The sequence below is a fragment of the Equus przewalskii genome, chromosome 11 (assembly GCF_037783145.1).
Source record: "Equus przewalskii isolate Varuska chromosome 11, EquPr2, whole genome shotgun sequence".
Taxonomy (NCBI): domain Eukaryota; kingdom Metazoa; phylum Chordata; class Mammalia; order Perissodactyla; family Equidae; genus Equus; species Equus przewalskii.
Window position 1 is genome coordinate 26,484,565 of NC_091841.1, and position 26,419 is coordinate 26,510,983.

The 26,419-nt window shown below is 54.1% G+C and overlaps 3 protein-coding genes across 14 annotated transcripts; 1 reads left to right on the forward strand and 2 right to left on the reverse strand.

The window, feature by feature from the left end:
• Window positions 1-1,049: 1,049 nt before the first annotated feature.
• On the reverse strand, window positions 1,050-18,684 carry CDCA5 (cell division cycle associated 5). 7 transcript variants are annotated; one of them, XM_070564257.1, is made up of 13 exons: window positions 18,410-18,592; window positions 18,187-18,278; window positions 18,044-18,109; window positions 17,929-17,964; window positions 13,672-14,100; window positions 8,651-8,801; window positions 6,414-6,568; window positions 5,101-5,214; window positions 4,792-4,898; window positions 4,484-4,582; window positions 3,602-3,668; window positions 3,339-3,467; window positions 1,050-3,251 (listed from the first exon to the last, which is right to left on the reverse strand). In XM_070564257.1, the coding sequence occupies exons 1-13, from the start codon at window positions 18,453-18,455 to the stop codon at window positions 3,099-3,101; spliced, it is 1,644 nt and encodes a 547-aa protein (XP_070420358.1). In that variant the 5' UTR covers window positions 18,456-18,592; the 3' UTR covers window positions 1,050-3,098. The 7 variants fall into 7 exon arrangements, with proteins under 7 accessions (XP_070420358.1, XP_070420359.1, XP_070420357.1 ...); XM_070564258.1 differs by having other exon boundaries at window positions 6,414-6,565; window positions 18,410-18,591; XM_070564256.1 differs by having other exon boundaries at window positions 2,342-3,254; window positions 6,414-6,565.
• On the forward strand, window positions 18,664-22,839 carry ZFPL1 (zinc finger protein like 1). 4 transcript variants are annotated; one of them, XM_070564265.1, is made up of 8 exons: window positions 18,664-18,883; window positions 19,191-19,300; window positions 19,608-19,719; window positions 20,915-21,108; window positions 21,200-21,272; window positions 21,345-21,491; window positions 21,740-21,863; window positions 22,378-22,839. In XM_070564265.1, the coding sequence occupies exons 2-8, from the start codon at window positions 19,199-19,201 to the stop codon at window positions 22,562-22,564; spliced, it is 939 nt and encodes a 312-aa protein (XP_070420366.1). In that variant the 5' UTR covers window positions 18,664-18,883; window positions 19,191-19,198; the 3' UTR covers window positions 22,565-22,839. The 4 variants fall into 4 exon arrangements, with proteins under 4 accessions (XP_070420366.1, XP_070420367.1, XP_070420365.1 ...); XM_070564266.1 differs by having other exon boundaries at window positions 18,682-18,870; window positions 19,178-19,300; XM_070564264.1 differs by having other exon boundaries at window positions 18,687-18,870.
• Window positions 22,671-26,192, reverse strand: TMEM262 (transmembrane protein 262). 3 transcript variants are annotated; one of them, XM_008532529.2, is made up of 4 exons: window positions 24,272-24,442; window positions 23,274-23,404; window positions 23,070-23,169; window positions 22,825-22,965 (listed from the first exon to the last, which is right to left on the reverse strand). In XM_008532529.2, exons 1-4 carry the CDS (start codon window positions 24,327-24,329, stop codon window positions 22,889-22,891), a joined length of 366 nt encoding a protein of 121 aa, XP_008530751.2. In that variant the 5' UTR covers window positions 24,330-24,442; the 3' UTR covers window positions 22,825-22,888. The 3 variants fall into 3 exon arrangements, with proteins under 3 accessions (XP_008530753.1, XP_008530751.2, XP_008530752.1); XM_008532531.2 differs by having other exon boundaries at window positions 22,671-22,965; window positions 23,102-23,169; window positions 23,274-26,192; XM_008532530.2 differs by having other exon boundaries at window positions 23,274-26,192.
• Window positions 26,193-26,419: the final 227 nt, after the last annotated feature.

Genomic DNA, 26,419 nt, shown 5'->3' on the forward strand with positions numbered 1-26,419 from the left:
CACATGGTGATGCTGAGATTAGGATGCAGACAGTGGGGCTGAAGCTCCTGCAGTCTTATCCACGAAGCCGTACCACCTCTCGGTCACTGGGAAGGAGGGAGACATTCCATTCTGCCCCTCACAAGAGAGATGGGACCATGGAGACACAGGTGGCTGGTCTGCCAACCCAGCCCCTTGATGACAGAGATGCCTGGAGGATCTGGGCACAGCTTGTGAATGACACAGTAGCCTGCTTTGACTAGCAGTTCTGGGGGAAGTGTGTGTGTGTGTGTGTGTGAGTGAATGTGCATGCGTGCGTGTGTGTGTGTGTGTGAATTAAAAGACCTGGTAGGCTGGCTCTGTGGCCGAGTGGTTAAGTTCACATGCTCTGCTTCAGCGGCCCAGGGTTGCGCTGGTTCGGATCCTGGGTGCAGACATGGCACCTCTCATCAGGCCACGCTGAGGCGACATCCCACGTGCCACAGCTGGAAGGACCCACAACTAAAATATACACTATGTACCGGGGGGCTTTGGAGAGAAAAAGGAAAAATAAAATCTTTAAAAAAAAAAAAAAGATCTAAAAGACCTGGTAATGCCCTGGGGTCCACGAAGCTTTGCTGTGCGACCTCCCCTTGAAAAGGGCCTTCCTGCCTGGGCTGCAGTGTTGCTGGGACACGGTGGCAAGGAGTGGCTGCAGGGACTGAGCTCAGGGCAGTGCGATGCTGGGGCCCTGGGCCACTGGGCCACAGCCAAGATGCATTCGGGACATCTGTCAACACCTATGTGGTTTAGAGATACCTGGGCAGGGGGCTCTGTACCAGATGCCATTTCCTGCTGCTGAGGTGCCGGAATGTAACCACACGTGCCTGCCTCCTCAGGCTGAGATGTGGAGGCTTTTAGAGGAAGCTTTTAAGAAAAAAAATGTGGAATATTTATGCAATGGAATATTACACAGCAATAAAAAAGAACAGACTATTGTAAAAGTAGTCATAACTCTTACATGTAGCAACTTGGATGAATCTCACAGGCATCAACATCAGCGAAAGAAGCCAGACACAAAAGACAACATCCTGGATGCTTCCGTTTTTATGAAGATTCAACTTATATGAATTTCTATGACATATATCAGTTACAGACTGTCGGAGGAGATCACTGAGAGGATGCGGTCGCTGGTTGACCTGCAAGCTGGCCCAGGCAATCAGAGGCTCCTCACCCGCTCCCCTCTCCTTGGAGTGTGTGTTCTGTCCACTGCTCCCACATTAGGAGCTGTCTCCTACCAAATGGGACAATGCGGATGACTGTGTCTTGCTGACAGAAGTCCTGATGGTTAAACTGATTCAACCATTTAGCTGTTGGTCCAACTGTTTCCCCTCAACCTCTATATCAAATGATTCCCTTCAGGAAACGGCAAGAGGCTGTTTGTATGGCTGGGTCACTGGTCAGCTGGGCCACCGGTCAAGAACTGGTCAGCAAGTGGGTGGCGGGGATGCCTGGGAGCCCTGGAGCCATCCAGGCAAGATGGAGCCTTGGGAGACAAGGGCTGCTAAGTCAGAGCTCAGCTCAGCCTCAAGCTGTGACAAGATCGAGCCTTCACAAATCAAGCCTGTCATCAGTTATTGGCCAGGGCTTGATCCCCCGGGGGCCTGGTGTAAATCCAACCAGGTCTGAGGAGGTGCCATGGCTCTGAATTTCCATCCTCTTGGCTAGTGTCCTCCCCCGCCCCCCGCAGTGGGTATAAGGCAGAAAGATGTTCATGGGTCCTTGCCACGTCATAGTAGAGGGCTTCTGCCCAGTAATAATATCACTCTTAGGGTTACAGGGCTTTAAAAAATATCCCCCTGTAGGATCTTGACCAATTTTGTAGCTAATTTAGCAATCTTATTTCAGGATTCCTTGCTTTTTCCCCCTTGACTATATATATATATATATATATGTGTGTGTGTGTGTGTGTGTGTGTGTTAGTTTCTTATATCCTCCTTCAAACTGGCTTTGTCATCTTGCTGACTCTGTCATCTCCCTCATTAAGGAAGCGTGCTCCTTCTCTAGTTGCATGGGGATTATTTTTAAGTTTTGAATTTTTTTTTTAAAGATTGGCACCTGAGCTAACATCTGTTGCCAATCATTTTTTTTCTTCTTCTCCCCAAAGCTCCCCAGTACATAGTTGTACATCCTAGTTGTGGGTCCTTCTGGTTGTGCTACGTGGGACGCCGCCTCAGCATGGCCTGATGAGTGGTGCCATATCCACGCCCAGGATCCAAACTGGCAAAACCCAGGGCCGCCGAAGTGGAGTGCGCGAACTTAACTACTCAGCCACGGGGCTGGCCCCTATTTTTAAGGTTTTAAATATTCTACCTACACAGTCTCTCTCTCTGTCTCTCTCTTGTTACATCAGGAATCATGGGCCTCCTAGAAAGGCCCCCCAGGGCTGACAGATGCCGAGGGCAGCAAGGCTGATGGGCACAAGTCCTGAGGGCCTGTCGGTGGCCAGGACAGTGATCACGGCTGGGAGGTCAGGCAGCCAGGCCTGGAGAGGGTAATGGGTGCTCCGGCCCATGGGTGGGGTGGAGGAAGGAGCTGAGGCCCAGGGCAGGGATAGTCCCATTGGTGAAGGGGGTGAGGTCTCAAGGGAGACCCCAGGAGGCCCTGGCTACAGGATGAGGGTGGGGTAGGAGTGGGAATTCAAATTCCAGATGCATCCCCAGGCCTGAAGGGAGTTGAGTGTTGGGCCCGTGGGGAGTACCTCCTCCCCCATAACTTGACTAACAAAGGGGAAGAGACTTCTCCAAGGCCATGGGATGGGTAGTGGCTCTTCCTGCCTCTCCCTAGTGTCTTTCTGCCCTTTGGAGTTAGACCAGGTACATCCGTCCTCCCAGGGAGGGGGTGCGGCCCCCTTCCAGTCCTGCCCCGGCCCTTATCACAGGGACCTTGACCTTGAGGCTGACACCAAGCAGACCTGGAACCTCCTCTGGGGTGGGGGGAGCTCAGAGCCAGCGAACCAAGGGAGGTGGGGTGATGTCAGATGGTAGCCCAGCTCAACTTGGAGCTGCTGGCCTCCTGCTCCCGTCTGATCCCCAGGGCCCACAGACACACAGGGAGCTGTGGCTCAGCTGCGGAGAAGTTTACTGCAGGGACCTGGAGAGGAGCTGCTGGAGGGTCTTCCCGAGGTCGGGTCCCGTCTCCAAGCTTGGGCCTGGCCAGGGCTGACGTGGGTTTCTGTGATCATGGGGAACGTCAGGCTGTGGGATGAGCAGGTCTGTCTTCTGGGAGCTGGGCTGCTGCAGGCACCGGGAGCTGAGTGCGTGGCACAGGGCAGGAGGGCCCTCCCTCCCCGATGCACCACTGCATGGAGGCCCAGGCACCTGGAGCAGCGCTGCCGCCTGGATGGCCTGGGCATCCTCCTGGACAACCTTCCCTTCCTCCTGGACAAGCTTCCCTTCCTCCTGGATCGCCCTCACTTCCTCCTTCAAGCTCTCATACAATGAATTGGGCTGGAACAAAGGGTTGCAGGGCCCAGAGGCGGGCAGCGGATAGAGCCAGACTGCCCCAGTGAGGCCCCAGCAGAGAGCTGGGCTGGGAGGCAAGGAGGCAGGAAAAGGAAAGAGGTGCTGGACGAGGGTCTCACCAGACTTTGCAACTTCTCCCCCAGGGCCAGGTTGTCTGCCTGCGTAGTGCTCAGCGAGGCCCAGAGCCTAGGGTTGACAGAGAGACCCCTCAGCCCCCAGGCTCTGGTCCTAAGCAGCCCCTCCTCCCAACACTCATGCCTCCTGCTTGAGCTGCGACCTGGCACAGCCACCTGGGGCTCGGGTTTCACCAAGAGCCAGGGCTTGTTGTCCTGGCAAAGTGACAGGCGGGGAAGAAATTGTTCTCCCCAGGTGACTCACAGCAGGGGACACAGACAGGGACAAATTGTGCTTTTTCTCTTCTTTAGCAAGAGAAGGGCAGGCTGTTTCATTGCGCCGTGCAGGCTGGCCTAGAAATCCTCAAAGGCAGCATCAGGCTAGCCCCCCAACCCTGGTGGGCGGCCGTGGGGGCCATGACAGGATTCTGTGTGATTGGTGTGCGGAACTAGCCCTGCCCGGGCGCTCTGGGCCAGCTGTGTATGAATGAAAGCGCTGACCGCTCAGACCCATGGTCTGATGTCCCATTTCCCCTCAAACAGGACCTCGGCCTCCAGGTGGGGATCTGCTCCTGGAGCGGGGCAGGCGGCCGCAGGATTGTGCAGACCGCAGCTCCAGAGGCGGACATGCAGAGAACAGACCCCCACACCCATGGGGCTGGTCCCACTCACACAGGGGGAGGACACTGATGCTTGGGAGGGAAGGGACTTGCTGGCCAGTGAGGAGGTCATCCACAGTAGAACAGGTAGAAGGCAAGGGAAGGAGGGAAGGAGGGAAGGAAGAAAGGCAAGTGAAGGAGCAGTCACTGCTGTCAAGCCACAGGCCCGGTCCTCCATGGGGAAAGCCCTGTCCCCCGACCTGCGCCCACCTGCCCTGGCCTGGCTCACCTCATGCAATCATTCTGCAGTTGGTTGATTTCCTTCGCGGTCCGCTGGGGGCCCCAGTCTTCCTTACCCAGGAACTGGCCCTCTTGGATCTCCAAGTCCCTGGGGTGGGTGCTCAGTGAGCGTTGGACCAGAGGGTCTAGAGGCTGGGGGAAGGGTCTGGGGGGCAGCCGGAGGCCCAGGCCCCTTCAGTTCTGTGTAGGCCTCCCCTCTGCCCATTGCAGGGCTGAGTCCAGGCCCAGATCCGAGTGTTGATGGGGAGGAGAAGGCCCCTCCACCCCCCTCCCCTTCACATACTCGCACAGCCTTACTCCTCAGGGTCTTTGGGCTTGTGGGGCTCTGCGGTGCTCAGGAGTGTGAACAGGAAGCTGACAGTGGGTTCTGGTTGCAGATCCAGCTTCTGTTCTGAAGAAGGTGGCTTTGGCAGAGAAGGGGCTGTGGTGACTGAAGTGGCATGAGGCTGGCAGCCCAGGAGCCTGGGTCCTCCCACACCCTCCAGCAAGCCGGTGGGCTGCAATGGCTGGGAGTTCAGATCTCCACCCAGGCAGGGGAAGAGGAATTTCTCCAGCCCTCCTGCCACCCCGTCCTCTGCCTTGGGAGGCCCTGGTGCTTCCTGTCACCTCTGGGTCCAGCTCCCTGGAGACCTGAGGCTCTTCCGGGTTCTGTTCCTCAACAGGCTGCACCACTGGCCTCTCCTCGGATTTGGAGTGGGCTCTTTGTCTGCCGCGAAGAGACTGAGGGAGACAGCAACCCAGCTGGTGAACCATGCCCACCGCCCCTGCTGGGCTCCCCTCCTCAGCCTCGCCTGGCTTTCCTTCTCCTGCCTAAGAGCCTCCACCACCAGCTCTGTCCAGCAAACCAGATCTCTCAGAGTTACGGTTGCCAGGTTTAGCAAATAAAATAAATAAATAATAAGTAAAAATAAATTAAACCAAAAAATAAAATATTTTATAATATTGTATATTATAAAATATAAAAATATAATAATATAAAATTTAAATAAATAAATAAAAATTTAAAAGTGAATAAATAAAAAGCAAATAGGGGCCAGCCTGGTGGCACAGTGGTTAGGTTCGCACGTTCTGCTTCTCGGCAGCCCGGGGTTCGCCCGTTTGGATCCCGGGTGCGGACATGGCACTGCTTGGCACGCCATGCTGTGGTAGGCATCCCACATATAAAGTAGAGGAAGATGGGCACAGATGTTAGCTCAGGGCCAGGCTTCCTCAGCAAAAAAGAGGAGGACTGGCAGTAGTTAGCTCAGGGCTAATCTTCCTCAAAAAAAAAAAATTAAAAAAATAAATAAAAATGAAATAAAAAATGATTTAGCAAATTCATTTGAGATGAATTTGAGTTTTGTGATGAAAAGCAAATACTTTTTAAAGTATAAGTATGTGCCATGCAATGTTTGAGATATACTAAAGCATGATTCACCGTTTATCTGAAATTCAGATTTTACTGGGTGTCCTGTATGTCATCTGGCAACCCCACCAAAGCTACAGGCTAACAATATTTTATAAACGGAACCCCTGCAAATGCAAGGGGTGCGGGGGGGGGGTGGGGAGAAGGGCTGGCACTATTTAAAGGAATCCTATAGAAGCTTGTAAGAGAGTGGAAAATCCCTCCCCTTTTTGGTGTAGAAGGCCGTTGAGAAGTAAATAGTGTGGCATTCACACACTATGGATGCATGTTTCTGACCCACCTAATCTTCCACTGTCCTTGAACAAGCCTCTGCTCAGACCAGCCAGGAGCCTCACTTCCCGCCATCATCCCAAACTGTCCCCAGTGCCACACCCCTGCCCATGCTGTTCACTCCACTCCCTTCCCTCCCCACTCTGTAACCTGAACTCGGCCCACTCTTTTCTCTGCTGAGCAAAGGTGCCTCCCCCGGGACCCCGGGGGACAAGTCTGCAGTGGAGCCAGGGCTGGGCTGCACCTGGGGAGGCGTCCATTTCCGCGAGGTGGTGGGAGATGTGCCCCCAGGCAGGCTTGAAACAGCAGCTTCTCCCCAAGTCACCGAAAGTCTTAAGTCAACAGATGGACTTGTCACCAATTTTCCACTCTCAGATTTTTTAGACTCTTGTGCATCTGCTGGCCAAATGGTGCATGACAATCCAATTAGAGGACAAATAGTGACCTCGGACGTGTCCTTCTTCATACCGAGCTCCACAGGGGCCTCTGACAGGTCTGTGGGTTGAGGCAGGGATTCTGCGTAATGTGCTCTCTGTGTTATATCAGACCTTTCCAGATGGCCTGAAATATCACGCTTCCTGTCCACATGACATAAACAGAATCCCGGTGGCCTGCAGTGGCCTGCAGTGCCCTGCAGAGGCCTGTAGCCCTGGGGACTCGCCAAGCTCCAGGTGGTACCGATGCTCGGAAGCAGGCAGTTCTGCCATTGCATAACAAGATCTACAAAACTAGCCAGCAGCTCGCCCCTGGTAATGTCGCTTTGGAAACCAGGCCTAAAGAAACGACTGCGAAGGAAATAACGTTAATTCACACAGAGGTCCACAGTAGCTGATTACACCAAGAAGAAAAACTGGAAGCAGCCTGAAGGGCTCAAATATAAGAAAAGCTAAGTAATTTATGAACACGAGAGAATACAATCCACTCGGCCGTTGATGGTCCCCAGTAAACCTCGGGCAACCAACCGCTGTCTGTGGGACAGGCCTTGGGCCAGCTCCTGAGAACACAGATGATCCTGGCCTGGGTCTGCCCAGGAGAAGCTCCTGGGGATGGGAGGCCCCAGGTTCGCAGGTGACCACAGTGCGGGAAGATGTGCCATACAGAGGCCTGCACAGGAAGCCCCAGCTGAGAGCAGGGAGCATGTAGGCGGCTCAGGAGCCCGAGAGACTCTAGTGAGGAGGTGCTGCCAGATCTTCAATGACAAGTGGAGTGTCTTGGCGAGAGAAGGACAATCCAGAAGAGGGAAGTTTGGGCAGGACAGTGCCAAAGGGCATGGTGTGTTCGGGGGTGGGGGCTCCCGCTGGGACGCAGGGTGAGCTGGGTAAGTGTGAATACTCCTGGCAGATGTGTACAGCACCTGGGAGAGTGCAAAACACTCACCCTTGAAAACAATCCAAGGGCAATTCTGTAAGAGGGGTGGGTTAGCCCCACTTTTCATAAGAGAAAATTGAGGCTCAAAGACTCGCCTAAGGCCTCTGAGAAGAGGCAGAGCTGGGGCTCAGACCCGGCGCTATCTGAGTCCCCACCAGAGGGCTGTCAGAGTTTGAAAAGTTCATGAAAGGAAGGCAGCCTGCTGGAGGCCCGGATGTTGGGAGGACCACCTGGGCCTGGGGCCAGACCCTCATCTGAAGAGGGGGCGGGTCACCGGGGCCCAGGACACAGGCTGAGGGGGCAGGGGGCCCATGGACTGTCCTGTGGAAGAGGGGGGGTCAAGTGCACTCCCAGGGGCACGGGGGCAGGTGTGAGCCCGGTGGCCGGCCCCACTGCTCATGTGTGCAGAGGTGGGACCAGAATTCCTGCTGCGGGAGGCAGGAGGCTCGTGCCTGAGCGCAGGCTCCCGAGGCCCCACTGCTCCCAGCTCCACCTGCTCCTCTCCCCCTGGGCACTCAGAAGCTCTCAGCCCCCTGCTCCTCCAGGAGGGGTGTGGGCTGCTGTGGATGGGAGGGGCACGGCCTGACCCGGCTGGAGGGAAACCACATCTATTCACCCATGATGCCCCTGGATGCTGGAGAGACAGACACAAATATGATTCCGCCTCCACCCTCCAGGGAGCTCAGACTACTGTACCAACGTGTGTGCAGAACAGACAGACTAGAGCTTAAAGGTACTGTGATGGAGGTCTGTGTGGGGTTCAGGGAGTCAAAAAGGAAGGAGTGGTCCGTTCTACCTGACAATAACTATTGTTCATTGAGCACTTATTATGTAGTAACCACTCATATTAGTTCATCTGACGCTAACCAAAACACTCTGAGGTAGGTACTGTTATTGTCCTCATTTTATAGATAAGGAAATCAAGGCACAGAAAGGCTAATTAACTTGCCTGGGGTCACACAGCCAGAAACTGGCAGTGCCAGGATTCAAACCCCATTGGACCCTGCAATCTGTGCTCTTACCCATGATGCTACCACTGCGGAGGGGACAGGCAGGTAGGAAAGGCTGAGCAGAGGTGATGAATGAGGCAGAGCTGATTGATGCAGGACTCACCAGGTGAGACAGGAGTGGGGCGGAGCGGGCAGGAAGAGAGCAGTCTGAGCAAAGGCTCGGAGGCGTGGATCTTGTCGCAGCTCAGGGTCTGCCGTGGTTGTGGCCCTGGAGTCCTCACGAGCCCTGCCAAGGAGTCGGGACCAGCAGGGTTCTGGGTTGCAAACAAGAGAAAGCAACAGGCTGATTTGAGCAGAAAAGGAGTTTATTGGAAGGGTACTGGGGAGTCACAGAACTCAGAGTACAGACTCAAAGGGCAGGAGGTGTTGGGACACTGGCTGCCAGCACCACGCGAGGGCTCTGGTGCAGGAGCGAACCATAGTGTTCCAGCATCTCCACACAGGATGGCAAAGCCCGGGGCACTGGACACGTGGGGCTGCCCGCTTGCTGAATCCTCAGTTGTCCTTCCCTCTTCCCTGGCCCTCGCTCCAGGTGGGAATTTGATTGGCTGAGGTCAGGTCAGGGGCCCACCTCCCCGTTGCCAGGATCAGGGGGAGCAAGTGTCTGCCCTCTGCAGGCCCAGGGAGGGAAGTGGGGTCCTGCAGCCAGCCCACTTGTACAGGTTGGCATGCTGGGTAGCCACATCCGATAACCATCCATTAGACCACCACATGGACAACAGGCAGTTACCAAAGGTTTTGTTTTTAAAAATTTATTGTGGCAAGGGGCCAACCGGGTGGCACAGCGGTTAAGTGCGCATGTTCCACTTCAGCGGCCCAGGGTCCGGTTTGGATCCCAGGTGCGGACCTACACACTGCTTGTCAAGCCGTGCTGTGGCAGGCATCCACATAAAATAGAGGAAGATGGGCACAATGTTAGCTCAGGGCCAATCTTCTTCAGCAAAAAGAGGAGGATTGGCAGCAAATGTTAGCTCAGAGCTAATCTTCCTCAAAAAAAAATGTGGCAAAATACATAAACTTTACTGCTTTAACCATTTTAAGTGTACAGCTCAGTGGCATTAAGTACATTGCTGTGCAACCATCTCCACCATCCATGTCCAGAAGATTTTCATCTTCCCAAATTGAAAGTCTGCACCCATTAAACACTAACTCCTCATTCCCCCTCCCCCCGCCTCTGGCAGCTACCCTTCTACTTTCTATGAATTTGACTATTCTAGGAACCTCACAGAAATGCAGTCATACAATATTTGTCCTTTTGTGTCTGGCTCATTTTATTTAGCATACTGTCTTCAAGGTTCATCCACGTCGTAGCGTGTGTCAGAATTTCACTCCTTTTGAAGGCTGAATGATATTCCATGTATGGATATCCCGCATTTTGTGTGTCTATTCATCCATCGATGGGCATTTGTTTCCACCTTTTGGCTACTGCGAATATGCTGGTATGAACACGAGTGTACAAATATCTCTTCGAGACGCTCCTTTCAATTCTTTTGCGTATCATACCCAGAAGCGGAATTATATCAGAGTTTTAAGCAGGGGAGAAACAGCATCATATTTTTTCTCTTAGGAAACTCATTCTGGCTGCAATGTAAATAGTTTGGAGCGGGGAGAGATTAAAGGGAATGAGACCCACTACGAGGCCGGGACAATTGTCCGGTGGCTGTGGGGACGGAGGGATGTTGAGGAGGTTGGGGCTGATGGGATGGGTGAGGGAGAGAGCAGAGCCGCAGGTGACCTGGTTCCTGGCTTTTGTGAGTGTGTCAGCTGGCAGCGATGCCAGTGGCATAGGGAGCACAGGAAGAGGCGAGCAGGTGGGTGAGCTGAGTTAGTGACTTCTGAAAGGAGACAGTTCGAGAAGACACTTCTAGATTCTGGTCTGAAGCTCAGGAGAGAGATATGGGTTGGAGATAAAGACTGACCCATCTTGAGCAAGGAGGCGGCCCAGAGAACCTGAGGCCGTCCAGGGAGAGCAAGCAGATTGGAAAGAGGGACCAGGACTGAACCTGGGTGTCCTGACATTTCAGCAGAAGCCAAGAAAGGGGGATCAGCAGTGCTATGGCCCCAAGAGCGCTCCAGCCCAGGCTGCAGAGGCCCAAGTCTGTAACATCAGGCATTAGGGGGTCACTGGTTACTTCTGCCCGAGCAGAAAACGGAGTGATGAAGGCACTTGGAGTAAATGAACAGAAGCGGAGAGCACCGTCTGAACATTCTTTCAAGGAGCTGAACCTTGAAAGGAGTAATGGTAGTAGCTAAAAACAGATGCCGGTCAAGGCTTTTCTCGGTTAGGGTTAGGGTGGTTGGTTTTTTTTTTTTTTTAAAGATTTTATTTTATTTTTTCCCCCCTTTTTCTCCCCAAAGCCCCCTGGTACATAGTTGTATATTCTTCATTGTGAGTCCTTCTAGTTGTGGCATGTGGGACGCCGCCTCAGCGTGGCTCAATGAGCAGTGCCATGTCTGCGCCCAGGATTCAAACCAATGAAACACTGGGCCGCCTGCAGCGAAGCACGCGAACTTAACAACTGGGCCACGGGGCAGGCCCAGGGTGGTTGTTTTAATGATAAAATGAACATAAGCCTGTCTAGGACTTGTAGGAAAATGAGGCACAAGGTCTCAGATATGAGAGAACTGGGTCAAAAGCCAAAGCGGAGAGCTTGGCCTTGAAAAGCGAGGCCCACCCTCCTCTGGGTAGGGAAGGACATAGAAATGGGGAGGTGTGGGGAGAATTTAAAGGCCTTGATTTGTTCTAAGGACTAGGATGCAAGGACAAGTACAAAGAGGGTGAGACGGGAGACAGGTCTGTGCCACTTGCATGGAGTTGCGCAGATGTCCCTGGGCGTCCTCGGGCCGAGTGGAATTCCCGGGAATCTGCATCTTGACCCAGCTCCCCAGTGGGCTCTGCGCCCACGGCTGGACCCAGTACAGGGGAGGGGGGTTAGGTTCCCAGGCACCGGGTGAAGCTCTTAGCAGCCTCACCCCGGACCCGACTTCTTTCCTCCTGGGACAGGAGGGGACGGCGCTCCCGAGGCCTCCTTTCCAGGCAGCCCTACCTTGGAGGAGTGGGTGCCGGACAGAAGAAACAGACACAGGGGAGGGCGCGGTGACCTGCGACAGGGCTACTGGAGGACAGACTGGCAGCCCCCTGCACAGGACAACCCTGGTGACACAGCCCAAAGAAGGCCTGGCTTCCTGGGCCCATATCTCGCCTCTGCCTTTGACCCAAGAAAAGAAACACAGTCTACGAACAGGCAGAAATCCTTTAATCAGGTTTACTTTAAAAAAGAAACTCCGATTTTTCCTTAAACTCCACAGTCTTAGTTTTTCAGAAACAGAGAGAAGTTGGCAGTGATGACATCGACTCCACATCATCCGGCTACTCTCGGTCCTGCAGCAGTAGGACTCTTCCAGGAGTTCCGCCCCGCCAGCCGGTGAGGACAAGAATCGTTCAGGCGCGGTCCAGCTCGAGGGCATCTGGAGCGCCGGGCAAGGGGGGCTTGCTTGCGGGGCCTGACAAAGCGCGAAGCCTTGAACAGGTAGCCTGGGACTCCCAGGCTTTGTAAAGAGTTTCATCGGCGCCCACGAGACCTGCGCCGTTTCAAGTCCCCTAACCGGCAAGCGCTCATCTTTCCTGACATTCTCTGCTACCCAGCAGCCCTTCCACACCCATCTTAGCCTCTATTTCGATGCCTGTGAACATCAAAAGGTGCCTGGGCACGGCGGAGGGCGTGGCTGGGCAGTCTCTGAAAGCACACCTTTGCCAGCATTGAGAAAAGAGCAACGGGATGGAGGGCAGCAGGGTTCCCTGGAGACAATGAAACGAGCCCCCCAGTTCAACTCCTACCACTTCCCTCAGGCAGTGTCCTCATGTGGGAGGACATCACAGAAGCTAAAAGTTAAAACTGCTCTCAACCCCTGTCCCCTCTGCCACGTGAGAAAAGCTTCCTAGAACTTCATAAGCGTAGGTGCAAAATGCTTGTGGGAATAGGACCGTTCAACCCATCAACCTTGCTTCTACAGCTGAGCAGACTCTGTGCACTTTGTTTTGTAAGAAAAAGGGGTGAGTGATCCGGACTGTGCAGGTGTCAGGTCCAGATGCCCTGAGCCTCGGGTTCTGTGCGTCTGGAGCCTGCGGCACCTGGCGGCCACACCCTGAAATGAGCCCTCTTTGTCCCCAGCGGCCAGGGCTCCAGCAGCCTGGCATCTAACTAACCATCTCAACAGCAGAACACAAAACTAGAAAGAACAGCTTCCGTGGAGTAAAGGCTTACGGTCTGAGACCCAGCCAAGGCTCCAGTCCCTCCTTCAAAACTTAAAGATTCTAAAGGCTGAGTGCCCAGCTTCTGCCTCACAGACAGAACCGTCCCTGGTCCATGAATTCTCTCCTGCACCATCTACAGAGCCTAAGAGGAAACCCAGGCCTCTTTATAGAGATGGGCTCGTGGCCGGGAACCAAGCCACCGACAGAAGGCAATGAGGAGAGAGCCCGAGGCCGGCCAGGGCCCTCGGCGCCCGTTTCTGTTGGGCTGGTGCAGAGCAGCCACATCTCCCAACGAGAGCAGAGGCAGAGGCACTCTCTCACGCAGTCCCCAGCCCTTTCACCTCCTCTGGCTGCGAGACTCTGGGAGGCGGGAGGAGAGCACAGTGGGCCTCGACTAGAGACAGGACACCAGCAGGACACCAGGCAGGACCTGTTTCCTGAAGCAGAGATGGCTGCTGCCGCTGCACAAGCCTAAGGGGACGGGCCCCCATGTGTAGCAACAGCACATGCGCGGGTTACAAGGCCAGGGGAGGGGACCCCAAGTGTCTTCTCCACAGGGAGAGGGGACTATGTACAGGGGGAGGAAGGGACAGTGTGGCCAGGTACACCCCTATTTCATCTCATTCAACCAGGAGATCAAACTGTTCAGCAGCTTCAAATTCAGCATTCATGGCCGCGGCCCACTCATCCAGCTCCGATTTCTGGGGGAAGAGAAATGGGGGCCAGGTGAGTGGGGAGGGGCCACGTTGGCTGGAGCATCTCTACCCACATCCTGCAGGTGCTGCCTTTCCCCAAAACAGCCAGAGTGGAGCCCCGGCCTGGCACACATCTGATGGGACAGCGGAGGAAAGCTCCTGCCCCTCACTCACCAGGATCTCTGGTGGCTTCTTCTTCTTGCGTTTCTCTTTCACGACTGGCGGAGAGATTCCCGGGAGAGTCGTGTCTGGGGCCCAGGGCTGCGCAGGGACCCTGGGGACCTCGGTTAACTTCGAACACACCACGGGTGAGACTCCAGACAAGTCCCCCACCTTCAGCAGCCCCTCGAAGCCAAAGCAGGAGTGGCGGCCCGGGGTGGAGGTGGCGCCGAGGGTCTCCAGCCGGCTGTAGGACCGCCGGACCTTCTTGGACATTTCTAGGTCTCTGGTGTCCAGGTCTTCCCCGGAGTTGGACTCGACGTTCAGGGGCTGCAGCACAGGTGTGGTGGTGGGTGTGCTGGGGACACTACATGTCTTGAAGAGGTCCTCCTTCGTAGGCTCCTTACTGGGAAGGTGGTTTTCTTTCTCCAAGAAAAAAGCAATCTGCACCAGGACAGAAGAGAAGACGCCTCCCTGTTACTTAGCTGCATTACCTGCTTCCAGAAAGGCCCGAGGAGACTCAGGGTGGCAAGGAAGACCCACAGGGCAAACACTTAAAAGGAAAAGAGGAGACGGGTCAGGTGACAGCAACTCAGACCCTGAGACAGACGTGGGGAGGGGAGAAAAGAACAACCAGTCATGGCTTCCGAGGGGTCCGATTTTGTGACACGAGACTTGCCACCACCCGCTGGTGCTGTCAGCTCTGTGTCCAAATGTGACTGGAGTCTAGCCACCCCTAACTGACACCGGCCCCCACTACATGCCACCCAGACGAGTTCTACAACCTCCTAATGCTCTTCCTGCTGTCAGCCTTGCCCTGTGCGGTCCGTCTGCCACACAGCTGGCGATGATTTTCCTAAAATGTCCATCCTGTCCTTAAGTACTTATTGGTCACCTGCCCGGCTCCAGGCCCTGGTCTAGACACTGAGAGAACAGCAGGGAATAAAACAGAAAATCCTTGTCCCCATGGAGCTGCCATTCTAGCGGGAGCACAGATAATAGGGACAACCATGTGGGACATTAGAGGTGGTAAGCACTTTGGATCTGGAGTCCTGGGGTGGGCTGGAATTTTAAGTAGGTGAAGGTCAATGTAGGGCTCGCTGAGGTGGCATGTGAGCTACAACTTAAAGGAGGTGAGGGAGTGAGTCATCTGGAGGAAAAGTGTTCCAGGCAGAGGGAACAGAATATGCAAAAGTCCTGAGGCAAGTGTGCCAATCAGAGTCAAGGAACAAGGTCAGTGTAGCTGAAGCAAGAGGAAATGAGAGGAACTGAAGAGGGGGTTTGAGGGGTAATGGGGGGTTATAGGGTGTTTTGTAGGCTACTGTAAGGGGGGACCCATGGAGACACTGAAACCGAGAATAAAGGAGTTAAAATTTCCCTGGATTAGGGGAAAATCGTGCCTTGTATCCACAAGGCTGATGTGGGAAATAAAGTAACAGTTTCTGAGCTTGTTTTGCAAACAGCAGGAGGACCACTGATAAGAGAGCAGCTTGCTGATGCCTGTACGCCCCCCCACCCCCACCCCGCTGCCTGACTAAACATAGTGCAGGTGCATCGGAAGCTAAAACGACAGCCTGTAAACTTCAGGCATCACAGACTAAAAATCTACCACATGCAACACATAGAACCCCCTGGAATTTGCACAAGAGGCCCATGAAGACACATGAAAGATGGTTGCGCCTGCGCAGAGGACTCTTAAAACTTCAGCCCCCAAGGCCATATGCTCCCCCGCCCCGACCTAAAAGCCCAAATAAAAACCCTTGCTTGTAGTTTCCAGAGAGTTCGGGATTACAGGATTAGCTGCCCATTCTCCTTGCTCAGCGCTTTGCAATAAAATTTCTACTCTCTTCCACTACCCCCCCGCATCAGAGGTTGGCTTGCTACAGGGCACGTGAGCGAACCCACTTCCGGTTCAGTAACAACCCTTGCCCTGGGAGACCCAGGGAGCCACAGCAAGGTTGGGAACAGGGAAGGGCTTACCCTGACGTGTGGATTAAGAGGTTTACATACTGGCTCCTCACAATCCCGCTCTCAGCGCCAATGCCGCTTGTTGAGGAGGCCATCCCTTCCCGCAGAATCTAGATCAGCCCCTCTTCACCTCTGCCAGTTCCTGTCACAGTGACCTCTTCCCTGCACAGCAACCATCACGATCTGATTTTGCTTGTTCACTGGCTGACTGTCACCCCAACTAGAAAGGGAGCTTCCTGAGAGCAGGGGTCTCCATCTGTCTGGTTGGCCTTCACTATGCTCGGCACCTTCAGCAGAGCCCTGCGTGCAGCAGGTGTGGACAACTCACTGAACTGATGTACAGTCACCCCCCTTATCTGTGGGAGACATTCATGACCCGCAGTGGGTGACCGAAACCACAGCCAGTACCAAACCCTAAATACACTATGTTTTCTCCTATACATACACACCTACCATAGTTTAATTTACAAATTGGGCACAGTAACAGAATATCTGAACTGCTAGCATGACCACTCTTGTGCTTTGGGGCCATGATTACAATAAGGACTACTGGAACACAAGCACTGCGATACTGTGACAGTCAGCCTGACAACAGAGATGGCTACTAAGTGACTAAGGGGTGGGTAGCGTGTACAGCGTGGATTTGCCGGACAAAGGCATGATTCACACCCCGGGAGGAACGGTGAGTTTTCATCATGCTAACTCAGAATGGCGCCCAATTTAAAACTTACGGATTGTCTATTTCTGGAATTTTCCATTTAATGTTTTCAAACCACAGCCGACTGGGGATAACTGAAACCTCAAAAAGTGTAACTGTGGATAAGGGGAGACTACTATACACAAAAGTTGGCCGTGAGCTTTCCGGCAGCCAAGATAAGGCAGGAAACAGGACAAATTCGACGACTCTTGTGGTCTGATAGAAGGAAGTGTATCGGTTATCAAGAGAGACATTTCCTGGCTACCAGCTCTGGAGAACCTACCCCACAAGTCTTAGTAAAAGGGATGCAGAACAAAATGGAGTCACCCCTGACTTCTTCCTCATCCCCTAAAGCCAAGCAGTCATTCAAGTCCGTGCAGCTTTTTTGCTCACTATCTCATGAATCTATCATTCAACCAACAGGAATGAGTGGCCACCACGCAGGAGGCAGAAGTCTCTGCCCCCAAGTCAAGAAACATGCAAACAAATCCTCCCAGCTATGATAAGGCTCAAGGAGAACTACACTGAGAGAAGCGACAGTGATAGGACAGGGGTGGTCAGGGAAGGCTTCTGGGAGGAGGTGTCCTTCGAGCTGAGTCCTGTGTGATGGGATGGTCACGTGGTGAAGCAGGGAGAGGAGCATCACTTTGCCATTACCTTACTTCAGACCCCCACCATCTCACTTCAGGATTCCTGTCACGCCCTCCTGCCTGGTCTTTGGGTTCCCCGTAGGCTTTCTCCAACCTATTCTCTATCCAGCGCCAAGAGGGATCTTTCTAAAACACTCAAGCTTAACTCAGTCGCTACCATGCTTATTGTCCAAAGGCTGCCCACAGAGCCAAGGATGAAGCCCAAGCTCCGGAGCATCTGAAGACCTGTTCTGGCTTAGCATGTTCCCTCTTGACAACATCTGCTGCAGACACGCCGAACCAGCTGCTGTTCCCCAAACCTGGTGGGTTTTTTGTGGACTCCAGGTCTCTGCAAACACAGCTTCCTTTGCTCCAAACACTCCTACTTGTCTTTAAAGACTAAACATTCAGTTTAAACTTTTCTTCTTCTGTGAAATGTTCCCTGAGCCACCAGGTCTGGGTTAGGGGCCTTTCGAGCATCTAGTTCTTTCCTTATCACAGTCCTCAGCACACCACGTTATCACTGGTTCATATGTCTCTCTCCCCACTTGACTGTACACCCCATGGGCTCCTAAAAAGCAGTCAGCATTTCTCATTCATTATATCTTCAGGCACAGAGTTTGTTAATGAAACATCTTGATTTCTGCTAAAACCGTAAAAACACTGAACACGTAACTTATCTTACAACAACCATAAATAAAAACCGAGGACAAGATGGAGTAGGAAGAAAAAAGAGTAGTTAGGACACAACTCAAGTTTTAAAGGAAAATGGTAGAGAATACCAGGACATCAAGAACTAAACGTATTAGGTCTACAAGGAGTAAGCCAGACTGGCATTGCATGCAGGCATCCAAAGGCAAACTGTCTCAAAAATACCGCAAAACAGCTCCCTGGGCAGATGTGAGTAGCCACTATGCCCCTCCCGAGCTCTAGAATGTCCTGGATTCTACTCAGCTAAGCAGATGAAAATGAACTCACCCTAGGGCTCCTTCGAGGCGAGTTGACAGATGGGATCTGTGGAGACAATATTAATTGATCACACAGCCGGCCCCCATTTTGGCTCCCCTCCCGCAATCCCTCTCTCCACCCTCACCTGTGCGGCATGGGCCACGATCTTCTTCAAGACGATGGGCTTTCTGACGGGAGCTGCATGGGGTGCCTGGAGAAGAGGGGTGACCATGAGCTCTACATTAGGCCAGGGGTCCCGCGGCAGGAACCGAAGAACCCGGGGCTCACCTTTGGACAGATTGCAGGGAGGGTACTCGGGAGATCAGAGCCTGATTTCCGCTGGGACCTCCGCAGAGATTTAGGAGATGGGGCCGCGGGCCCTGGGAAGAGGAAAAGGAGGTATGGGAAGACTCTAGACCTTCGAGTCTAGAGTCTAGAGAACAGGGCCTTCCTCACGGGACTGCGTCCCTCAAACGGCCCGGCCCGTCTCTCCCGCGCGCCCTCCGCTCACCCGAGCTCTGGGCGGCCCCTCCGGACCGCGTTCGCCTCGCCGACATATCCGGCCCTGGTCTCGATCTCCGCCGCCGCCGCTGCCGCCGCTGCCGCCGCTGCCGCCGCCGGAGCTCGCGCCAACCGGAGGGCCGTGTGAGACACAAACGTTCGAATTACCCGCCCTGCCCAGGAGGAAGCGGAAGTGACGTAAGGCGGGAGGGCCACCCAGCTCGGCTCGTCCCCTCTTCGCCCGTCTCCACGTCTAGCGTCAGCAGGGGCGGGGCCGGCGGCGCTCTAACGTCATCAGCGCGCGCCGCACCCGGAAGAGACGTGGCAGCGGAGGGATAATCGGAGCGGCCCGAGGTGGAGAGAGCAGAGCGGTGGCTCGGACGAGTGCGGCGTCTGTCCTTCCGCGCCTCCGCCCGGCGCTCGCGCCCGTCGGGACCGGTACCGCGGCGGAACAGTAACACCGAGAGCCGGGTCTGTGGATGAGGTGGGGGCGGGGCTTGGAGGGGGTGGGGCTCAGGAGGGGCCCCTGGGGGCGGGGCCGGTGGTATCGGAGAGTTGCTGATGGAGTGGCCTGGCCGGGGGAGGGATCCGAGAGGAATAAGGGGTCTCCGGAGGCGGGGTTTATGCAGGGGGCGTGGCCCGGAGTGAAGAGCGGCGGTGGGCAGGAATTTGGGGTTGGGGCGAATGCGAGAGTGTCTACGGGAGTTCAGAGTAGAAACGAAGTGGGCTGGTGAGTGCGTCGTGGCGGCCACTAGAACCCGGCTCCCTGCCAACTCAGGCCCCTTCCCCAGGGCCTACCATGGGGCTTTGCAAGTGCCCCAAGAGGAAGGTGACCAACCTGTTCTGCTTCGAACACCGGGTCAACGTCTGCGAGCACTGCCTGGTAGCCAATCACGCCAAGGTGGGGCCTTCAGGGGAGCGGCTGCGCGGGGCACTGGGTGGGCAGGCCGTCTTGGCTTCCTCCAAATCCGTGAAGGGCCGACAGTAGAGTGGAAGCTCCAGAAGGGCGAGGACTTGGTTGATGTCATTCGCTGCTCTATCCCCAGGCCGTAGGACAGTCTGGCACAGTCTGTGCTCAGTAAATGTTTGTTGATTTGAACAAACGAAAGGATGAGTCTCGTCTGTGATGAGAGAAAAAGAGGCAGTTGGACCTTGGGGAGATGGGCCGTCGAGCCCCTGCTCCAGGTGTGACCTCTCTCCCACTCCAGTGCATCGTCCAGTCCTACCTGCAGTGGCTCCAAGATAGCGACTACAACCCCAATTGCCGCCTGTGCAACATCCCCCTGGCCACGCGGGAGACGACCCGCCTCGTCTGTTACGGTGAGACCTGTGCACCTTGGGGGGATCAGGACAGGCCGAGCTTGGTGACTGGTTTCCAGGCCTCCCTAAGCATCAGGACAGTGAGACCCCCCCCCAAGCCTGGGAGGCTGGAGCCCCAGATTAGTCCTACTAGGTTACTTACCTGCTGTGTGAGCTCAGGCAGGTCATTCCTTTTCTAGGCCTCCGTGTCTTTCCCTAAAAATTAAAGCTCCTCGTTTCTTCCCTGCCAATCTTGAGGGTTGAGCGAGAGCCTGTCAACCTTGTGGATGTAGTTGAGACTGAGCAGTAGCTGGCTGGCCCAGCGGTGAGCTGAAAGCATGGGGTGTTCAGACATTCAGGATCCATTACTGACTCCAAGATCAAACAGAGAGGAAGTGAGTTTCCCACAGTCAAGTCAGCTAAAAGAAGTCACCAGACACATGCGTCATGACCTTGACCTGCCTCTGGCGTAAGAGCCTTAGCCCCACTTTTTGAAGGAGCTAGCAAAAGAGTGGGCTCCACTTATGTGTTTCTCAGTGTGAGTGTGTGTGTGTCTGTATGAATTTCACGTGCACTGTGTCTTTACGTAAGTGTTCATTAGTACTTGCGGGTGAGTGAATGAGTAAATGTTGTGTGTGAGCATATGAACACAGGTGTGCTGTGAGGTTGCAGAAGAATGCATGGGTAAGAATTCTTAAGTGTTAGCAAATGTGTGTGTAAATGTTTATGTGTGAGAGTTAGTGTGCCCATAAGTGTAGATGCCGGGGGTGGCACTTGCATTTGATTATGTGCATAAACACATGTACATTTGTGCCAGTGGATGTGTACTTGCGTGTGTGTGCCTGTGTGTATGTCTAGGAACCTTTTCTGGAGCTGTCTTTGATTAGCTGTTAGTTCAAGGACCTTGGAATGAGTGCAGGTCCAGAGAGGAGTCACTGAAAGGGTGGGTGGCATCTCCTTCCCACCCACGCCCATCCTCTCGTGGGCTGGGGAGCTTGGTAGCATCTGCCTTGACTTATTCAGATAGCGGTGGCCAGGAAGGCCAAAGTCAGGGAACACTGATGAAATGGACCTGGGGTGAGGATGAGAAGGAGGGAGCTCTGGGCGTACTTGTATGTGTGCATATATCCCTGCAGTGGGCTGGGGGCTGTCGCTGGGCCAGGGATCCTGTGTCTTCTTCCTCATGCTTCTCCTCCCCTGTTTCATGGGCCCCAAGATCTCTTCCACTGGGCCTGCCTCAATGAACGTGCTGCCCAGCTCCCCCGAAACACAGCACCTGCTGGCTACCAGTGCCCCAGCTGCAGTGGCCCCATCTTCCCCCCAGCCAACCTGGCTGGCCCTGTGGCCTCTACGCTGAGAGAGAAGCTGGCCACGGTCAACTGGGCCCGAGCAGGACTGGGCCTTCCTCTGGTGAGAGCCCGTCTGCCCTGGCTCCCTCCTGGGCTGAGGGGTGGGTGGGGACAGCACTGGGCAGGCTGATAACATAGGTTCCTTCCTCCAGATTGATGAGGTGGTGAGCCCAGAGCCTGAGCCCCTGAACACCTCCGACTTCTCTGACTGGTCCAGCTTTAACGGTAAGTGGCAGTTTCCACTTGCATTGGGGCCTTTGCCTCCCTGCTCTGCTGACATTCTCTTCCTGCCCACAGCCAGTGGTACTCCTGAACAAGAGGAGATAGCCAGCGCTTCTGCTGCCCCAGCCTTCTACAGCCAAGCCCCCCAGCCTCCCGCTTCCCCCAGCCGGCCTGAGCAACACACGGTGATCCACATGGGCAATGCCGAGCCCTTGACTCACGGTGAGCCAGAGAGTGGTCCAGGCCAGAAGAGGCTAGAAAGGGAGCTGGGTGGTTTGTGTGGAGCAACCTCAGGGGTCCAAAGACCACCCAGAGGGACCCTCCCTCACTCCAAGAACAGACATTACCTCCCCACAAACCCAAGATGCTCTGTCAGGCTGAAAAGGGCAAAGATCTGGCCTCCTCTCTCCCCACCCGACTACGGGTCAGTTTCTCTGAGCCTGTGGGTGTTGGTGGCTCTGCCCCTGCAGCCTCAGCGCCGAGGAAGGTGTATGACACGCGGGATGATGACCGGACTCCAGGCTTCCACGGGGATTGCGATGATGACAAGTACCGGCGCCGGCCCGCCCTGGGCTGGCTGGCCCAGCTGCTCAGGTACACAGGATCAGGTGTGGCAAGATGCCAGGAATGGGGAGGAGAGGAAGTGAGAGCCAGAGGCCCCAGGCGGGACGATTGCATGACAAAAGGGCTTGTGCTGGGTAATAAGGGTATGTGGTGTTGGGGCTGTGCAGAGAGGCCTCGACCTGGCAGGAGAAGTCTTGGGTCTACCCCTCCCCGGAGCTGTCTCCTCGCCTGCTACATAGGAGGTTTGAACACAGGCTCTTTGAGGCCCCTTCCTGCTCTGACACCACCTGACCTTTGTGACTCTCCCCATGCCTGACACGTCCCAGTTTCCAGAACAGTCATTGCTTCAGCTGGTTTGAGTGGCACAGTCACCCTTGTAGTGGGCACGTGCAGGGGTGGTCACCCCCACGGCACGCTTGAGGAGACGAGGCTGAGGGATGGCAGCACTGGGGCTAGGAGATGAGAGTCATTTCTAGGGCTCCTCTCCGGTCCCCAGTGGCCGCCAGGGACTGGAGCCTGACGCGGCTTTCCCCTCGTCCCCCAGGAGCCGGGCTGGGTCTCGTAAGCAGCCACTGACCCTGCTCCAGCGGGCGGGGCTGCTGCTGCTGCTGGGGCTGCTGGGCTTCCTGGCCCTCCTTGCCCTCATGTCTCGCCTGGGCCGGGCTGCGGCTGACAGCGATCCCAACCTGGACCCGCTCATGAACCCTCACATCCGTGTGGGTCCCTCCTGAGCCCTTGCTGGTGGCTGGGCCAGCCTGGGACCTAGGGGCCTGAGGAGGGGAGGTGGGGAGATCTGGGGACCCTTCTTCTCTGCTCCTCTCCCTCTGGCCTGAGACACTAAGATCCCAGGCCCAAAGCTGAGTCCACTAAAGTGGCTGCAGGCTGGGCCTGGGATCCCCGTAGGTCAAGTATTTGTTTTGACCTGCTTCCATGGGGTCCCCAGCCTCCCACCCCCTCCCCCACAAAGGAGATGACAGGTGGAAATAAACGACAGACTTTATTAAAATACCCGAAGCAGCCTTTTCCTTCCCCCTTCTCAGCCCAGTCTCCAGTCCTCAGTGGTTCTCCTCCCGGTACTGGAGGGCCATAAACTCCAGGGACAGGCGGTTGAAGAACATGGCTCCATTGAGCACTGGGCAGAGGACAGAGCCCCGTTAGCCTTCCCTGTCCCCTCCGTGCCATGTCTCAGGGTTCCAAAGCTCCCCCTCGCCTTTCATACGCCCCTCCCCCACTTACTCAGGATGGTCAGGGAAAAGCACCGAAGAAACTTGACATCTATCATCTCAGCGTAGAGTGACCCCATGGCGGCCCAGCAGATGCTGATTACCTGGGAGAACTGGAGACCCCGTCCAGGGGCAAGTGGCCCCCTGACACAGCAGCGGAGGTTCCGTCAGACCCTGCGCCTCCCTGACCAGCCCTTGAGCCCTGGCCCCGTCTCACCATCAGGACCACTGTGTAGCGGAAGCTCATGCGGTCGTAGTGGTGGGTGACGCAGAAGTGGTGCACATCATTGGCAAAGACGCACAGGTGTATAAAGAAGAGCATCATGGCAGCCACGGTGAGCATCACGCCTGGTGGGAAAAAGAGCACAGCCATGCGGTCCCGCCACCGCATCCTGGCCGCAGCAGAGACTCGAGTGAGACGGTAGAGCTGAGCAAGCCGCCACTGCCCGGGAGCAGCGGCTGACCCTTCTGGTTCTGGAGGGCAGAGTCTGGAATAGCAGTGAGATTCTAGAACCAGGAGGACATTGGAGGGGACAAGATTCTAAAACATAGGGTGGTTCCGGCCAATGTAGGAGTGTTTCATGGGTGGCTGGCGAGCTCTGAATTGTGGGGGAGTAGTGGACTAAAGGTCCAGGCTCGCGGTCTGACCACTGAGTGCTCTCAACAGTTCCACAGACGAGGTAGTGTGGGCACGTTCTACAGGTGAAGGACTGGGGCTTAGAAAAGTGGAGGGGCTTGTCTTAGATCCACAGCGAATCTTAGGCAGATGAGAGATTAGGACCCAGATGGATAGGTGGAGGGCATTCCCCAGTGAGGGGAGGCCTGGCTAGATCACAGCCTCCAAGTGTTTGCTCCAACCCCTAATGGGGAGGAACTAAGGAGAGGAAAGGGACAACAGATTCCCCATAGCTGTCCTGGGACCTTCCTCATGCCCTCCCCAGGTGTGGCCCGGACAGCAGCTGGCTTTTCCATCCTTTTCCCAGATGTTCATGTAGGACCTGATGCTGACCAGCTTGCCCCTCTGCCACCTTCTGGCTCTCGGAACATTTTCACACCCATCACCTCTGTCATTCCAGGAGTCCCATCAGGAAGCTGGGGCTGGTGGCATAAATCCTATTTCACACACGAGTCTGAGGCACAGAGAGGGACCGTCAGCACGAGCTTTCACAGCCACTGGGTGAGGGAAGCAGTACTGAGACTAAGATCTGATCGTACCTGAGGCTGTGGAGTGGGCAGGGACAGTGAGAAGCCGAGAAGAAAACGTTTCCTCCATACATGTCAGAGGTGCAGACTCCAGGACTGTCAATAAAATAAGCCGGAAAAACGGCCTGAAACGGTGCGGAGGGCCGTGCAGGCTGCCAGGAACTGAAGCAGCAGGAGGGAGGGCTTGAGGTTGAACTTGGCCCCGTCCACTGCCTCCTGCCTCACTGTCTGCCCGGAAGTCAGGTCCCAGCTCAGGCCAGGACCTGAAGTCTGCCTTCAAGCAGGAGGGTTAGAGCCTGACCCCGCCACCCAGGCTTGCTGCCCAGTGTCACTGAATCACAAACAGCCCCTCAGACCCCAATCACGACACATTAAAGGGGCGATGCCCCAGTGCCCAGCTGTGGTCCCACTGGTGAAACAATTGTTTGCACTTTCTCATTGAATACAAATGAACTTTTATACATTAGGGCTCCTAGCTCAATGCCATTTAAAAACTCCAAGTAGTGTATGAATAGGTTCTTGTAAAAGGTTTGCATAATTCACAGCATACAGAGGAAAATGTGACAGTCTCCCTCCTTCACCCGCTCCCCTACAGAGGTAACCCCTTCCACAGTTCGGGGAGTGGGCATCTTTTGAGTCCCTTCTTGATGTAATCTTCATACGCCTATGTGTACGTAGATATGCATAATTTTAAAAAACATGAAAAAAATCACACCATATTTATTGTCAAAGTTTAATTTTCAAAAAGTTAAAAACATCTAGGGGCCAGCCCAGTGGCGAAACGGTTAAGTGCACATGTTCCGCTTCGGAGGCCCGGGGTTCACCGGTTCGGATCCCAGGTGCGGACATGGCACCGCTTGGCAAGCCATGCTGTGGTAGGCATCCCACATATAAAGTAGAGGGGGATGGGCATGGATGTTAGCTCAGGGCCAGTCTTCCTCAGCAAAAAGAGGGGGATTGGCAGATGACATTAGCTCAGGGCTAATCTTGCTCAAAAAAAAAAAATCTAAATATGGAATGAACACGTAACTAAGATGTATGAACTCACCAGTAAGGAGGGTCCCCCTCACTGAGGTGGCACTGCATCTTAAGGAGCTGGATATCGATCCTTTAAAAAGGAATGTTAGAATGTGACTATTAGGTTACATACAAAACTGGTTGATGTCCTACAGGGAAGTAAAAACTATAACTTTCGAGGTTATTTTTTCTACTGGATAGAAATGTTTTGCATCTCCCCTGGATGATATCTACTTGTAATTTCAGAGTCTGAATCCTTAACAGTAAATAACAAAATCAAACGAATGTACATTCTTATGGGTAATTAAATAGTCCTTGGATAGGCTTGTGACACAGTGCCCCAGTATGACATTGGAAGGACATGCTCCACTCTTATGTCCAAATTTTGGAGAATTTTTCTTAACAGTATTCTGCAACTTTTTTTTAAGTTTATAGATTTTTGGAGTAGATCTAAATCTTTAAACTCTTTATTTTATTATTATTTTTTGCTGAGGAAGATTCTCCCTGAGCTAACATCTGTGCCAGTCTTCCTCTACTTTTTTTGTATGTGGGATGCCTCCACAACATGGCTGATGGAGTAGGCCTGTGCCGGGGATCTGAACCCATGAACCTGGGCCGCTGAAGCATAGCACATAGAACTTTAACCACTCGGCTTCGGGGCTGGCCCTCTTCTTGGTAAGATTACAGCTTCATAGGCTGAAATCTTCATGTGTATTTTTTATTCAGCCTCTGAACATCTCAGAGGTTCAGAGGACTGCAAACTTTTTCTGTAAAGGACCAGAAAGTAAATGTTTTAGGTTTTGCCAGCCATAGGGTCTCTGTTGCAACTACTCTATTCTGTTGTAGTGCAAAAGCAGGCATAGATAATATGTAAACAAATGGGCATGGCTGTGTTCCAATAAAGGTTTTTGTTTATGGACACTGAAATATGAATTTCATATAATTTTCATGTGTCATGAAATGTCATTTTTTTTCCCAACCATTTAAAAATGGAAAAAAAAAAAAACAGTTCACAGGCCATATGAAAACGGGCACTGGGCTATGTTCGGCCCACAGGACCCCTACCAAAGGATAATTAAACAAAATTGTTTCTCTTCCACCCCCGACCCCCCAGCCCATCATCAGTAATGTTTCAAGGAGCAC

What these genes read in the sequence shown, in the direction of transcription:
- ZFPL1 (XM_070564265.1), top strand. Translation starts at nt 19,199, where the DNA reads ATGGGGCTTTGCAAGTGCCCCAAGAGGAAGGTGACCAACCTGTTCTGC. An exon ending in GACCCGCCTCGTCTGTTACG is followed by an intron (nt 19,720 to 20,914) that starts GTGAGACCTGTG and finishes ATGGGCCCCAAG; the next exon opens with ATCTCTTCCACTGGGCCTGC. An exon ending in TGCCGAGCCCTTGACTCACG is followed by an intron (nt 21,492 to 21,739) that starts GTGAGCCAGAGA and finishes CTGCCCCTGCAG; the next exon opens with CCTCAGCGCCGAGGAAGGTG.
- TMEM262 (XM_008532531.2), bottom strand. Translation starts at nt 23,447, where the DNA reads ATGCGGTGGCGGGACCGCATGGCTGTGCTCTTTTTCCCACCAGGCGTG. An exon ending in GCTACACAGTGGTCCTGATG is followed by an intron (nt 23,170 to 23,273) that starts GTGAGACGGGGC and finishes CGGGGTCTCCAG; the next exon opens with TTCTCCCAGGTAATCAGCAT. An exon ending in GCTGAGATGATAGATGTCAA is followed by an intron (nt 22,966 to 23,101) that starts GTTTCTTCGGTG and finishes TCCTCTGCCCAG; the next exon opens with TGCTCAATGGAGCCATGTTC.
- CDCA5 (XM_070564253.1), bottom strand. Translation starts at nt 18,455, where the DNA reads ATGTCGGCGAGGCGAACGCGGTCCGGAGGGGCCGCCCAGAGCTCGG. An exon ending in TCGTGGCCCATGCCGCACAG is followed by an intron (nt 17,965 to 18,043) that starts GTGAGGGTGGAG and finishes TTGTCTCCACAG; the next exon opens with ATCCCATCTGTCAACTCGCC. An exon ending in CCAGGGAGCTGGACCCAGAG is followed by an intron (nt 4,899 to 5,100) that starts GTGACAGGAAGC and finishes TCTCTGCCAAAG; the next exon opens with CCACCTTCTTCAGAACAGAA.